This window comes from Chelon labrosus (genome assembly GCF_963514085.1).
Source record: "Chelon labrosus genome assembly, chromosome: 2".
In the NCBI taxonomy this organism is placed as follows: Eukaryota; Metazoa; Chordata; class Actinopteri; order Mugiliformes; family Mugilidae; genus Chelon; species Chelon labrosus.
Window position 1 is genome coordinate 17839887 of NC_140338.1, and position 16044 is coordinate 17855930.

The following is a 16044-nucleotide window of genomic DNA, read 5'->3' on the forward strand; positions in this document are numbered from 1 at the left end:
TCTGAGGAGGCCTAACGGCAGCGTCGCGTCTCTGACGTTGCTCTGCAGAGGAGTTTATAGAAACGTCCAGGGGTGGCGTGTGTTGCAGATCTCGTCCCTGCAATGGTATTAATTTCAGCCCAGCTGCAGGTCTCTCACTGGCGGCTTCCTGTGTCTGTCCCGTTTGCAAATTTCTCCTCTCAAGGCAGACGTAAAATTCAGGGCACACCAGCAGCTGTCCACTCTAATCCTGTTTTGTCCTCGTCTCTGTATCACACTTGGGGAAAGACAACCAGCTTCAGTCTGTCTACGGTTTGGTGCTTCCACACAGGAAACGCTCACACATGGTGCGGAACAACCCCAAAGCCCTCGCTTGTTGTGCTTTTGGTGTGCATGTGAGCGGGTCTCATCAGGGTGAAGTTGTGAAACGTGAGCTCTGTGTTGTTATAAGAGTTGGTTTTTGGAGGCAGATGTGATTGTCGGGGGCAGATGCCACATGCTGCGTGTAAAGGATCCTCATTCACACGCAACTCTATCACGGAGTGATGTTAAAATTGCATTTCTTCCTCCCTGCCAAAGAAGGGTGGAAGCATCTGACATTATGGAGAAAACGTGATCCCGATTACCTCATGAGGTGCTTAGTTCAGTTTACAAATAGAACGTGAAATGTGGTGTAGGATGCTCTCCAAATACTCTTTTTTTATGTCTTGTTTTCTGGTCTTATTTTATCAATTATTCCATCGTATTCCAAAAAAAAAAAAAAAACGTCACAGAGGTCTGTATGGAGACCAGCTGACTGTGTGAGAGGAAATTACCCCTCACTGCAGATGAATTAGGCCAGGCAGTTAGGCGGCGGACTTGCTGCCAAAACTTCTAAAGCCCCGCTTTCATTTCAGCCCCCACTACCCTACCCTCGCCTCCCCACAACCCCCCCCCACCCCTCGCCCTGTCTTCAATAAAACGGTAGTCATTTTATATACGTTTTTCTCACTTATCCAATAAAAAGAGCCCGGGCTTGGTGGAAGGATCGCGAAACATGAGTCCTCTGGCTTTCTCACTGATGTCAGCTCGCTGCCTCTGCTGCTGGCCACCGCAGCCACAGTATCTGCAGGCCTGGGATCGGTTTTCACTGAGATCAAAGGCACATTCTCTCTTTCATTCTCTTCCATCCCCAGCCCCACCACCGCCCCCGATCCCAGTAGTTTAGATTGATTTCCATTGACCATGACATTCCTGCACATGCCGTCCAGTCACGATGGAGCTGTGGGGAGTTGCTGATTGTCAGCAGATTTTAGGACTTCGAGCTTGATAAGCACGCCGCGCCACTAGAGCTCAGATTTTGGTGCGATGGTGTCTAAAGATCACCGGTTGCATTTATATGTGGATTTAAAGCATTTCTAACCACATCAAGAGAGTCACTTGTGTGTTATGAAGTCATCCTAGACCTGTTCAGGATGTTGAGTCTTAAGCATTAAGTGATGTGGATCCCTCTATTGATAGAGCCAGGACCATTGTGTGTACTTTACAGGATGCTTGGAACTTCTGCCCCAAATATGTAGTCGTTTCTCATGCTTGTCCTTTAGGGATCAATATTAGTTGTATATGTTTTGATGCATACAAGAAAACAGTCTATCGTAGAAAAATCAGGCTAATGCCCAAAATCTAGTATTAGTGTGTTTTTTCTTGCCAGCATTTGACTGATAATGTGTTTAGCCGTAGATATTAACTTGTTTATTTCAGCTGTATTTAGGCACTGCACTGTTATTTCCCAACAAAAATGTTTTGCCAGTCTCAGAAACGAACATGTCGACATGTGTAAGTTAAAAATCGACTTCCAATACACTTGGATTTTGCCATAATTTTACCACAGTTTAATTGAAGAGGTTTGCTTGTTTAAATGATACTAAAGGTACACCAGAAAACAACAATGATTATGAGATTGAAGCGCTCAGTCTCTTCTGTTTTTATCAGGGTTTTTCTTTCTCACAGAGAGCCTACATGATTATATTCAGATGCGTCAGATAAAGTGACAGAGGGCCTCGTCTGTAAGGAATAATTGTTATTCTGACCTTTGCTGTGCACAACCAGTAAGAACTGTGTTTACACTGACGTATGTATATGTGTGACTGTACCGACAAATTAAACATCTTAAATTAAATGACCATAACATCCCCTCATAATGTTTGCAAAGTATGATCTTTAAATCAAACAGGGTGTCATTGCGCCATGTGTGACGTGTGTGTGTTTGCTTGAGCCTTATCACTGCATCAGTGCTTCTCCAGTGTCCCAAAGCTAGGATTTCCAGATTTTTGGAAACGACAGCTTCTAAATAAAGCTCGCCATGCATGTGAGGGCCAGTACGTGTTTTTAAATGACCCAAAATCCAAGCTTCGAGTGCCGATTAGTTAAAACTCCCCTTTCACACCCCACTCTATAGGTTTAAACAGACCTTTAGAATCCGTGAGCCAGTGTAATCCTACCGCATCCCCTGAATAAACTCATACGTGCATGGTTGACAAGATAGAAACATGGGTACGCGTTCGTAGTTGTGAAATGTTGATAGTGAGAGATACAGTACAAGGTGTTTCACCTGACTGCGAAGATGTGTTTGTGATCTCCAGCTGTGTAAGAACAGACTTGCGAGTCTTGGGCACCGGCTCGAAGAGAGGAATGGAGAGAAATGCATTTCTTTTTTTTTTTCTTTTTTTTCAAAGCTAGGTTTTGTTGCGGTGGTGGTGGTGGGGTGGGGGTGTGGTGTGTGGAGCGCTCCCTCTCCATTGCTGTGCACTCTTTTTCCCTTTGGACCCTCAATTGCCGATCCTCATGGCGAGAAAGAGGGGGCGGTGGGGGTGCAGCGCTGCACTTTCCTTTGATGTAGCGGGAACGTGACGGATCTGGTAGCCAGTGTCTCGCAGCGTGGAATCACTAACCCAGGCTTACCTAACGGGATTTGGTCGGACCGCTCTGGTGTCCCTCAGTGCCATGTGTGTCCTGAGCCCATGCCCCCAGCACTACCGTGGAAGATCCCTGTTAAAGAGAACACTACATTTACCAGCAGCCGCCTATGTCCACACATAATGTTCTAGATGGCAGCTTATGGCACCTTAAGTAGTTTCCTTAAGTCTCACTACAGGCTGGAAATGTATGTTAAATGTACTAGTGGAATTTTGCATTTAAGGAGCAGGGCCTCTCTATTGGCTTATTTCGGTTTCTATAAGTGTTGTTGGTACAATTTTAACACTGTCCTGTGCCTAAAAATATATCAAGAGCTGTCAAGAAAATATAGCAACTGTCAAAAAGAAAGAAGTATAAATACTTATTTTATGCCATACATATCAAATCAGTAGTTTTCTTCAGTCTGGCAGCATCGTAGTCTCGCTGACATTGATGTCATCTGCTTTGCAGATCTATCACTCAGTGAAATATGAGTGTACGCATGAAGGAGTGCACCAGGGACCTCACACAACACTTGGCGTCCCGGGCTTTTTGTAGTGCCGCTGGGTCGTGGGGGTTTCATAAACGGCGCCATTAACGCCAAGGTTTCTTCCACTGTACGGTGATGCTGGTTGACACATTTACTCCATATGTACAGCGCTAATGACGCCATGTGGCTGCAATCACCTTATCTGTGTTTGCATCTTGTTAAATGGAGCTCAGCAGAGCGATTGTACACTAGGACCGAGCGATGTGCATTATTGTTATTTAAGATGAGGACCAAAAAGAAGACAATTAGGGCAGTGTTGGTACGTCTAAATAACAACAACTGAGAGAGCAGCTCATGTAATCACTCGTGACTTCTTTGTGTTGGTTCCCATGTAGGAAAAAAAACAGTGGCACACAAAGTTGCATTCATTAACAGTTCAAAGAAATGTGTTTTTCTATACGTGTTTGAGAAAAGCATTTTGGAGCGTCATGGTCATGAGCATCACTTGACACACCCTGTTGTTTATTTTGGGTATGTGCTACCGCTCGGAGCAAGAAGCACTCACAGATGATGACACTGTCTTCGCCCCCCAATCCCTCCACCGAATTGTATGGAGCTTAACTAATCAAGCGGTGCTGCCTGGAGTCAGCCGGTCAGGCTTCCAATGGACAGACTGCTGCTCGAGCAGCCCACAGCACCTGCTCAGAGGGCTTCACTCTTCACCAGCAGTCTGCCACCGATCTCCAGGGGTCAGTGGAGGGCCTCGCCAAGGTTGTCCCTCATGCCCAGTTCTGTTTGAAAGGCCTGGGTGTGGACTTCCTGTCAGGGTGGATCAGAAATGTAGACTAGGGGGCGGCGTCTGCTTGTGTTCTTTTCTTTTTTTTTTTGTCAGTTTGTTGTTGTGTGCCACTGTTGGTGGTTTTATAGTTGAAAGGGATATTGGTAGAAGTCTCTTGGCAAAGAAAGCTGATTTTATTTTTTTTATTTTTGAGTATAGGAACATCTCCTTAATTGTTAGATAAATGATCATTGTTGTTAATCTGAGTATACACTGTATGACTCTACATAAATCTGACTTCGGCTTGACGGTAACCCCTAAAGGCGGAACACAGCACCTCACAGTTCCCTGATATAGACATGAAATGAGTAAAAACATGAATGGCTTTATTGACCTCTTCCTGACAGCTCGTAGGTCTGTATAGAGGCGAGCAGTGTTCCAACTAGTAAACTGCAACGAGGGGAACAATGGGATCACAGGAGGGAAACATGGCTACAAATCCCGTCGGCTGTGTCCAGACTTCAGAAAAGCTCAAACAGCCCTCACTTTGTCCGGCTAAGGAATAGAGCTATGATCAATAGCTGCTCTGTTGTATGAAGTTGGTCAGTCTTGGGCGTGCTCTCGCCCTCCCCTCCTCCTTTTTGCTGTTTCATATTTTTTAGAAGCTCATTATTTCTTTCTGCTGTGGGTGTGAGTGCTAAAGAGGCTCACACATGCAATGTGTATCTGACAGCGCTGAAATATTAATGGTCCCCAGTGTAGGAGGTTGGTGTAGGGCCGGCATAGTTTCAGTACAAAGGGTGCCTTCTCGCCACCAGGCTTTATTAGCCAAGCTATTAAATGAATAGATGGTTATAGCTTGCGCTCTTTCCCCATGCCCCCTTTTGTGCTTTTGCACCAAACATCAAACCGCTTTTCTTTTCGTCTAACAATTTCCAATGCGTACATTAAACGGGCATCGGGCGCAGTCTCGTGTGTGGGCACACACAAACACACACACACACACGGAGGCATACGTACATGGCCGTATGTAAGAGCTTCACCACCCTGTTGAGTTTTCTGTGGGAGGACAAAGAGGAGGGATTTGCTATCAGTTCATTTTGTGTGGTCTTGGCCATAAAAAAACACCCTGTTCTTTGAGTGAGGAAAAAAAAAAAAAAAGCCTGTCTTTAATTTTTGGGAAACCCATAAAACTTTGTCGCTCCTTTCATATCGGCTGCGGAATTGAAAACAAATGCTACATTCTCCCCTCCTCTCCTTTGAACTGGCCAATTATGGAGTTGTGAAAATAAAAATCAGTCTGTAGATCTCTTTACCCCCTCTCTTTTCTTTCCTCTCTTCTCTTCTCCCCACTTCTTTCTCTCTTTCCTCCTCGTTCCCTTTTTTTATTTTTTTTTTGCTTTTACCCTCTTGTTTTTTTTGAAGAAACCGAGGGGGATCACTGATGTCAAAGTCAAAACCAAGAGCATTAAGAAAACTGGCAAAATGCAATACAGCTGCAATCCAACATGACGCTAGAAAATAGGGCTGAGGAGCAGAAAGCCTCTCTCCCGTATTCCCAGGGCGCGCAACTGCTCCCGGCCTTGGCTTTGATCTCTTCAAAGCCTCCTGCCTCCTACTAGATGGAGAGTCTTGGCTGCCGCTCGTGAGCGCTGGAGAGAGGCAGGGAGGGGGGGCGGAGGGGTGTTTGGAAGGGGGGGGGGGGCATCGTCTTTTCCTTTCCAGGGCTGAAATCAATCACGGTGTCGAGGCAATTATGTGTAATTCAACCCCAGCCAGATTAGTGACTCTTGTTACCTGAGCGACCAGAGCTCTGTAATCTGTGAGACACACCGGCCTCACCGGTGAAGGAGTAGCCAGGAACAGGCGAGGGCACTTGAGGGAAAGGAGGGGACTGAGGGGAGAGGGAGAGGTGCTGAAAAGCAGGCTGCCATGCTGCTGCCCAGCAGAGCAGAAAATCGGAGCACAATGGAGTGATTACACTTGCAGATGTAGCCATATTTATGCGGAGGTGGATAGAGAGACCAGAAAGAATGAGGAGCGCTGATTGCCATGGAGCTTGCTAGTTAGCGTGCTAACGAGCCTCGTCCCTTTTGTGTTAAAACATGTGCGTACTGTCACCTCCACTGTGCTGCCAGTCCTCCCCCACATCTACGCCCTGTCCCCCCCTCCAGTGCCATATCTCTATCCCTCATGCCCTCCGCAGCCGGCACCGAAATGCAAGCTTGGCCAAGGCTCCTGCCCCAGGCGCCCAATTTACTATGGCTGGAGAAAAACTCAGTGGCCCCAAGTCACAGAGGAAAACAGCAGAGCTGAATGCTCCTCTTTCCCCGCCACTGCAGTTCGTCTGATCCGTGCAACTGTTTCAGTGTCTTAACACGCAGCAGTGTAGCAGTTTACACCCTTCTGCTTTTTTATGTGGCTTACTGAGGAGATTTATACCAATTATGTTTGCTCCTAGTTTAGGCAAATCTAGAACGTGGTAGGAGTTTGAGGCTCATGACTAATGGCTGCCTAGCATACTTTAGGAGATTATTTATTTCTTTTATCCTAATATATATATATATATTTTTTTTTTTTACGCCAGACTTTAGGAACAATTAATTGGAGGATGGGTGGAGGCCACATGGAAAATTGCATTCACATTTTTGGACCGGCTAATTGAAAATATATGGTCGCCCGTGCTTTGATTTCTCCCCTGCAGTCTGTCTGTAAGCGCTGATGTCACAGGGATGAGAACAAGGCTTTGTTTTTTTTTTTCTCCCAGCAGTCACTTGATGCAGGATGATGAAACCCGCAAAGATATCCAGCAAGAATGTGTTTGTTCAACTGACGAGCTCGCCTTGTGCTCCATGTTTCTTTTGATCAACAGACAGCTCGGTAGGTGATTGAAGGCGCCTCCTCTCCTCGCGGGACGTACGCATAAAATAAACGAGATATATGGTTAAAGAAAGTAGTTCATCAGGACCCCAACGCCTGCGATAGTTTTAACAAGGCAGGCCCGACGGGGAAGTGGAACTGACTCTAAAAATATAAAGGTCACGCCGAATGGATTATGTGGCATGAATGGAGCCACCGTCCAGCTCAGCAGGCGCCCTTAAATCCACTATCAGCCATAACCCTCTGCTCAGGGGCCAGGTGACGCTTTTCATGTCCGCCAGCGGAGAGACATCACAGAGGCATCCTCCACTTTGAGCTGCCCGTCATCAAACAATGCATCAAAACATCAAATCAATCCACCCCCACAGTACCCCCATCTTTTGAGATGAAAGATGGGGGTCCAATCCTCCTGGTAGCAGTGCTATTTCCATACTGAACCCAATATACAGTGAAGAATTGTTTGACTAGTTAAACAGAGGCGAGAACATGTTATTGTAGGTCTGGGATTGCAAACTGTATCTCCTAACCGCTGTAGTCATGATCTGCTGATCCGTTGTGTTGGTTGCATTTTCTGGAGCTTGGACGGTAGGAGGTTTGAGATGTTTCATTATCAGTTTATTGCTGAAAAGGCCCATAATGATGGAAATACAAAAGCTTGCTGCTTGAAAAATGAATGAAAAGATAATAGAAGAAGGAGACATTGAATGTTTTGTTAATTCAGGTAACTCCGTCTGAAGGCTGCGTTTCACTATGAATAAAATCCAGCCTGGTTGTCTTCATTATATATCTAATTATTGAGAACTGTGGCATCAGGTGCATAAGTGCGCCCTATAATGTTGCTGTAACCATATGCCCTGGGTCCAAGGAGTCCCTTTTATGTTGCAGAAATTCCCAATTACCATTTCTTTAGACGTATCAAGGGATAAGCAGACGTTGTCCGTTGCCATGTTGTACATGGTCATTGTTTTGTTTGTGTTAAAGCCCAACTAAACCCTGCCACAAAGCTAATTGACGGGGCGGAGATTTCTTGTGACCGTTCCGATCCTTGGAGAGGTTCTGTAAGTGTTCCCTGCTTCTGTGGGGATGGAGAAAAGCCATTTGTTCGTAGGGGATCAGATTTGAATAGCTTTGTGCTCGCCATTCAGATCTTAGCAGGGGCGTGTGCGCCTCGGTAAGAAAGAAAGGAAAAAAAAAACCTAAAATGTGTGGTTTGATTAATGACTAATTCCACACTGAAAGGCAGTTGTTGGTAGTCTTTACCAGTTAATCCCTTAAAACGTGGAATCACACCCAAACAGTGGGCTGCTGGTATTGTTGTATGGCCCATAATGTGAAAGGTTTGCAATGTGATCCGCACCCATGAATGCTTCTTAGCACCGTGGCACGAACCATACCTCATTATGGCCTGTTACTGAAATAGTCACATCCTTTGTAGCATAATGAAAACACGTCTTTGTCTGGCTGCCTTTGCAAGAGATAATTTTGGAAGTGAAATCGATGGAACAAAGGGCAAATGTGCATTGAGGTGAAAGGAGTAATGATCACCAGGGTCAAAGTTCAGAAGAGGCCGGGGCACAGGTGTCCTGGCACCTGAGGCAAAAGGTCTTCTTGAGGTCTCCTTACGTGAAAATATTACATAATCTCAACCTAAATTTTAACCATTACATAATAACACTGAACCCTATCACACGAATCTGTTAACAAAATCCACACACGTTTGTGTGTGAGTTTTATTTATTTATTCCATTAAATTATCAATGGTAAAGGCTCATGAACCTGTCAATATTCTTATCCTGTCTATTCTTACACATTATGTGGGTGGGTGTGCATCTGTCTGAGTGAAATACAGAAGGAAAACTAGGTCAATACTCTCTTCGGCTCAGGCAGAAGCAGCTCTCATACAAAACACCTCCCCATCCACATTTTCCTGGTGTGTGTGTGTGTGTGTGTGTGTGCGTGTGTGTCATTGAAAAACCTTCCCCCTCAAAACCCAACAGCGCCTCTACAGCCGGCTGCCGCCTGCCATTTCTAGTTGGCTAGCTTGCAATGCTAATATTTACCCCGTCCGTTCCCGTAGCCGTAATGTGAAATTTTGCATCGGGGCTGGCCGCGGCTTAGTGAGAAGAGTACTGTCTCTAGCGCTCATCTCCACAAGTATGCGCTCACAAAGACCCCCACCAGACTCTATTTTCCCCCTCAACACTGAGCTCCCAAATCCAAACTGACAGCCATTCATGCCCAGAATACCTGGGCGCAAGCTGAGGGGGGGAAACACTATCTAGGTGTAGCAGGCAAATCCGCTCTTGTTCGACGGATCTCTGAAGCTCCTACATAAGACAACTCATCAGCACTTTTGCTTCCATTTTGCACTGTATTTTCTCTTCCCCTTTCTCTGCATCTGTGCTATTGTATGTAGGCTAAGGTTTTTAGCGCACTGGCCGCGCAGTGTTAGCTTGTGCTGCGATTTTATTTGTGTACATCTCCCAGGGCCTTAGAGTGTTGTTGTTGAATGTGGATGTTGGCACCACTGCGCTGCCTGGCATGAATGTAGCTACTCAGCAGACCAGAGCTGGCTTCTAATGATAAATCGTGCAGCGTGTTAATGCAGCAGCGGGGCTGCTATAAATAGTAGATGGAGAGTGTTGCCGATTGATTCAGGAAGAAAAAGTGTACTCTAAACATTTTCCGCTCGTGGTCAGCTTTAAAGGATGAGTTCAAACGAGATTAACATTCCTCCTGGTTTGGAGCACACAGCTGATCAGGTGAATGAGGCAATGATGAGTCAGTTTTCGTTAGACACAGTGACAGACTCCAGGAAGCTATCTCCTCCTTTGTGCCACTATCAATATACGACACAATTGCGTTGTTATTTCCTCCTCTCGGATTTTGTGTTGGTCTCAAAAGCTGTGACGTGAGTGATGGCGTTACAGAGAGCAGCCATGTTCTTTGAGGGGGCACAGATGCCTAGTGGGTGCTTAAGAGTGTGTGCGGTCTGCTCTTTTGTGTATGTGTTTGCGTGTGCGCTCGCAGGCCTGCTGACAGTGGCACTTCAGCAGAATGTTTGCCCTTTCCTTAGTCCTTTGATGTGACCAGGTCCTGCTGTGATAATGAGCCCTGTGCCCCGCCGCAAGGTGAACATCCTGCAGTTCGCCCAGGGCTCTGCCAGAGCAGTGGCCCAGCCCCCACCCACCCACACACACACACACACCCACACACTTTCTCTCTCTCTCTGCAAACAGAAGAGCGGAGGAGCCGACCTCTACTCAGAGCTGATCAAGTTCTACACACTGCTGAGAAAGTGTGAACACAATGGCAGTCCTTGCTGTGGCACGGGGACATTTCAAGCCCAAAATATGGCTCAAGTGTGCCGATCCAAAAATATAGAGAAACTGGTTTCAACATATCAGTGATAAATGCTTTTGCACTTGGTGAAATATTCTTGTATTTCTATCATGGTTGTTCATTTTGAGTTCATCCAACCTAAACTGTCCAAACACAGGTCTAGCAAATCATTTATTTTATAAATAGAGAAGAATATAAAATGAGTTACACCTTTAGTTTTCTTAGTATTTATTGATTAATAATATGGAATACTTTTTTGCCTCATCCATTAATTATGTTGTAGTTTTATTTATCAAACAGAACACGCGCAGCGTCAGCCTTTTTACAAGCAGACTGTCGTCGTATTACTCTACTCTTTATGCTTTCTGTACCTTAACGCAATAGATAAACAGCAACTGGATCAATCCTAATGTTTCCAACGTTCGTTTTCCCTATGTTTTTTTTAATAGCACCGCGACATATAGAAATTAGGAGTCGAACACTTTGTGAAGCGGATAAAGTCTTTTCATCTGGGGCAGGCGCATTTCACACAAATTATCTCCTTTGCACGTTCAGAATGTCAGTGTGAGAGCTACCATGATGGGGTTTGCTCGAAGCACACGCTCTCCGTGCCAACTGAAGGATGATGGGTAATCCATCTCGTCCCATTCACTTGCGCTTGGTGGTGGTTGGAAAAGAAGACACTTGACTATTAATAGCTCCTTTGTGATCGGATGCAGCCATGTATGTGTTAAATTCATTAAGTGCGTGGTTGTTGGGAGTCTCTGAACCATGAACATATTTTAAAGCAAGTGTATGTACCTGTTTCTGTTTCTGCTTGTGTTCATAGAGTGGCATGTTCTAGTTGAGTCAATTTGACATATGCCTTGTGTGGGTGCAACACGGATACTTAGAGGACAGCGTGACAAGTTCGTCGCATGATGAAACCCGTAACACTGAATAAATGGTACATGCCATTTATTGCTACGTGGGTAATTCACCAAACTTGTGATATTTATATATTTTTTTACCTATTGTAACTAACTGGCCGCTGCCTTCAGTGTCACCGCCTCCATTCAGCTATTGGACTCTTAGTAGCACGAAGAGATTTTTGATTTAAATGGAAGGAGGGGAGAGAAGTAGAGATTGGGGGGCGTCACAGATGTATATTTCTCTCCGGGGCAGGCTTTTCCTGTTATTCACAGCCTCCTCCGCTACTGTCCCTGTGGTTGGTTTCGCTCGTTCGTCTCATTACCCTGGGCGCGTGGCGCTCCTTCGCTTGCTGGCGGCCCAGCTTTCTTCTCCATTAATTGGGTTTCGTTACATTAAGCCCCCTGGCCAAGGGGCCACCCTGCCAATAAAACATTCCATTTTTAGCACTCCACTCAAAGCTGGTGGGGTTCAACCTGAGCTGCGAATGGTAATTGGTTATTTATTTAAGCTTCCTCAGGTTGGTCTCCACTGGGTTGGGTAAAGGAGGGGTGGGAGTGGGTAGGAGGGCGGAACAGCGCCTTTTCTTTCCTGCGCTGTAAAGCTACCGCGGCAGACTGTTTGCTCACTTTTGTTGGGAAAAGGTTGGACAACTTGCACGCAAGCACACCTGAGAGTGAACACCTGGTCTGTGGGTGACTCTGTTGCATTTCAGCAGTGGACACACCCGTGCTTCATGCTCCCAACTATTGGCATTTACTGAGGCTTTGTCTCTGTAATCTTGCCTTTTTCTATGAGCGCTTTGTCAATGGGGAAAAAAGTTATTTAAATAATGAAAGGATTTTCTGTAATTTTAAAAGATTTGCTTGTGGTAATAAGTGGTAATCATATCCTTATTAATTGAAAATTGAAAACCAACTTTTGTTGACGTTGTCTATAATCACGGAAAATGTCTTTGCCTCATCCCTTTTGTCTTTTTTCATCTTCCTTTGTGCATCCTTTTCCTCCCGAGTGAAGAAAATCCTGTGAGTAGGTGAGGTTGTGTTTTGGGGTGAGAAGGGCTTCTTAGTGAATAGATTTAGCAGCGCGGGAATCCATATCCACCACTTGAGCTGCCATCTCCCCAGCTGTTTGCGAAACACCTCACATGGTTCTACACACTTGATTGTAGCTGCAGGCGCGAAGAGTCCTCATTGCATATAAATTACAGAAGTGGGAAGTGATTATTATAAAATTCCTGCTTTCCCTTTTTTCCACTCCACTCTGCAGAAGTGGTATAATTGAGTGGAGTACAAAAGCTGTGCTGTTAGGGGAGAGAGGGGAGAGTGATGCTAAAAAGGCAATATTGCAGAAATACTTGCTCCATATTTCACACGGACACACACAAACAGGCGTACCCCTGCTTAGCAACCATGGCAGGATGTCGGTGGAATATGACACAAGCTCACAGACACCGGTGTGTCGTCAGAAAAATCTGACCGAGGGAAGAAGAAAAAAAAACAAAAAAACAAAAATGAAACGTCCCATTTCTCATCCCCACCCCCAATTTCAGACGGCGTGCCAAGTCACTGGCTCCCCGTGCTGAAACACACTGGAGTGTCTCCTCCATTGAGGGCTCCCTGCCAGCTCCAGTTCCGCACAATGAATTTCTCTTAAAACCACATCTGAGGGGCTCTTTAAAAGGGCTGGCCAAGCCTGGATATGAAATTCCAAATGGAACGTTTTCTTTTCAATCCTCGCCGCCTCTCTTCTTTCGCTCTCCCTGAAAAATATGAATAGAAAGATCCTAAGCCTATTATTTCTCCTATACAATAAAGGGGACCTCCACTATGGCTGTCCTCCATTGCTACAGTGCTGCTGCTGCTTTTGGACTCTGTGCGGGGATGAGAGCGGAAGAATTGCCGCAGTATGACCCTCATGATCGTGGTCAGCTGAGTGTCTCTAACTACTTCAGCCAGGAAATTGGTTAAAAAGGTGTATGTACACTTTACAGGAATGCAAAGTGGCCACAGCGAGCCGTAAAGGCGTCCACCTGGTGCTCATCTTTAAATTGAACCAGTGGGAATATGTAATTACAATATTGCTTAACCCCTGTACAGTTAGCACAATTGTATTTTATGAACACCTAGAGCGATATGAAGCCGTTAAAGGCCTCAATGGCAATTTATTGCCCTTCCTTTATTCTGAAAGTAAACTATGTTTAGTTAGGGCATGCAGTTTGTGTAAATATGCCTCCTAATAGCCATACACTCCCTATTGGTCACAGAGGCCTGCAGGATTTTCCCGGTGGATTTTCCACAATGGGGGCAGTTTATTAAGAAGTTGAGAAAAATGGGATTTGACAGCTGTAACTGGAAAAAGCACAAAAGAGGGCTTCGCTGCTATGACGTGAGACCCTTAGCTTTCTTTGGTGCTAAAGAGTCAATCACCCTTTTTGCACTGCTGTACTTTCTATCGAGGACAACTTTTTTGTTTCCACCGGCTCTTCTTTCTGGTCTCTCCGCTGCAAGTTGGAGATGACTTCCAGCTGAAATGCTAATCTTCTAGGTTCTTATCTCTTTCCCACAGGATAACAAATGGGAGTGGAGAGGCGTAAAATAATATGGGCGAGAATGCTATCATTTAGCCCCTGGTGTAGGCATGTCCCAGCCGAATCAGTCCTGGTTAGGCCCTCTTTAAGGTTTAGCAGCCTTACTAATAAGCCCTGCCCTCTGTGAGGATGAGGTTGGACACTCCCACATTCACAGATTATCCCGTCACCTTTTGACTCTTGGCGACTGGGGTCAAAGGACCCAACTCACCTGTGCAAGTGTGGAAAAATGAAGCATGTGCATTCTAGTTTAGTTCATTTTCAAGCAGAGTTTGAGCTTGTAAAGTGTACAGTGCAACTTGTGCTTATTGCGACTCTTATTGAGACTCTCCAAACTAGAACTGGGAAAATTGACTCTACGTGATCTTAGTCCCATTAAGGGTCTGATGTCACAGATGGTCCATGTGATGGTGAACACACACACACACACACACACACACACACACACACACACACGGACGCCACACATACCGCCCTTTGTGTTCCTGGTTAGGACATTCCCAGAAGGTTGGGGAGAGTTAAGGCGGGCGTCTTAAGTTGAAGCCAGTGCCAGTCTGTGAGAGGTTCGGGGCAACTCAAGGCATTCCAGCAACCCATGTGTCCAAGGGTCTTTGTGTACGTGTGTGTTCATGTATGTGTGAGTGGTGGGAGTGGGCCGGTGGGGTGGGGTGGGGGAGGGCACCAGTCACCACTTAGCACTGCAGGAATGTCACCTTGGCACACACCAGCCCGCAAAGTCAGAGCTAATAAAGAACAGTCCATTTGTTATATCATCTCATCCTAATTTTATTTTCGTGCTAAATTTAGATCTTCTGCCACATTGTTAATCAGGTGACTGTTTCCTTGAAGGAATCCGATAACAATTTCTTCAAACTCTTTGATTCAAAGCTCGTGGGAGCCGCTTGGTGTCTCACCCAACAGCTAACCGACGTCTCTCTGATTAGCCATATATCCTGTGGAGGTGATATTTTGACTCCGGCTCAGCTCTGGGCTCAAATTGTGAATAGTAGATTTAGCATGGTTAAGCATTACCATGTGTTCACAGTGCAGCTGAAGCATGTAAGCGCCGTTGGCTGGGGGTTGGGGCCGGAGTTTTTCGGGCCTGGTTCGGTCTATTTTAGTTGTCAGGCGGTAGGTCTCTATGAGTCAGCTGGGGATGAGGGGTCTGTGGCCAGGGCCGCTGTTGACGTGATTACCCCTGCATTAAGTACCACTGCAGACATCTGTCTCACTCGAGCTCTCTCTCTATAGTCAACCCCCCTTCCTCCTCCTCCTCCTCCTCCTCCTCCTCCATCCCTCATCTCTCCTTCCCCCAGCTCTTGCTCTGTAATGAACTCCCCTTATTCACCAGCTAATGACTGCCTTTGATCTCCCGCCTAAGACCTCTGCTCTAACTCTACCCTGCAAGTCTCTCTTTTCTCTCCCTTTTCTTTGCTCTATCGCTTGCTCGCCCCTATTCGCTCCACCTCTGTTTGCATCTTTCTCTCCTTTTTCTGTCTCAGACCTGCTCATGCACCCCTTTGACTTGTTTTTCCCTCCTTTCTCCAGGGAGCGGGGGTTCCAGTCTTGCTGACCTAGGCTAAATAAAGTTTTGAGCTACTGTGCTCAGGAGCACTAAAAGACAAGTAATTAAAGAAATGTTGTTTAGTTACTTCCTGACCACACCATTAAACAAGTACCTGGATCATGTGGCTCACGGGAAAAATGCAGTGAAAGCTCATGTATAATGCAGCCACTCTTTCACATGGTTTTAAAATCTACTTATTGTTTTCCTCCACAGTCCAACAAAGTACCGGTGGTGCAGCCGTCTCACGCAGTCCACCCTCTCACCCCGCTGATCACGTACAGTGACGAGCACTTTGCTCCAGGGTCCCATTCTGGCCACCACCCTCAGGATGCCAACAACAAACAAGGTATGAGTACATCAAGTATTTGGTGGCAGTTTTAGTGGTGTAGTAAAACATTGTAAATGTTGCATAATGTATTCAACATACACCGATCAGCCACAACATTATGACCACTGACAGGTGAAGTAAATAACATTGATCATCTTGTGACAATACATTGTTCTGCTGGGAAACTTTAGGACCCACATCATTCGAGTAGATGTTACTTAGACATGTACCACCCACCTAGACCAGA

The 16044-nt window shown here is 45.7% G+C and overlaps 1 protein-coding gene across 10 annotated transcripts in view; it reads left to right on the forward strand.

Moving 5' to 3' along the window:
- Positions 1-16044, forward strand: part of lef1 (lymphoid enhancer-binding factor 1) — a 41990-nt gene that overhangs the window by 6178 nt on the left and 19768 nt on the right. For all 10 annotated transcript variants that reach the window (XM_084564861.1, XM_084564865.1, XM_084564863.1 and 7 more), the window contains exon 4: positions 15683-15815. In XM_084564861.1, coding sequence (XP_084420987.1) covers positions 15683-15815 — 133 coding nt within the window. The remainder of the gene's footprint in view (positions 1-15682; positions 15816-16044) is intronic.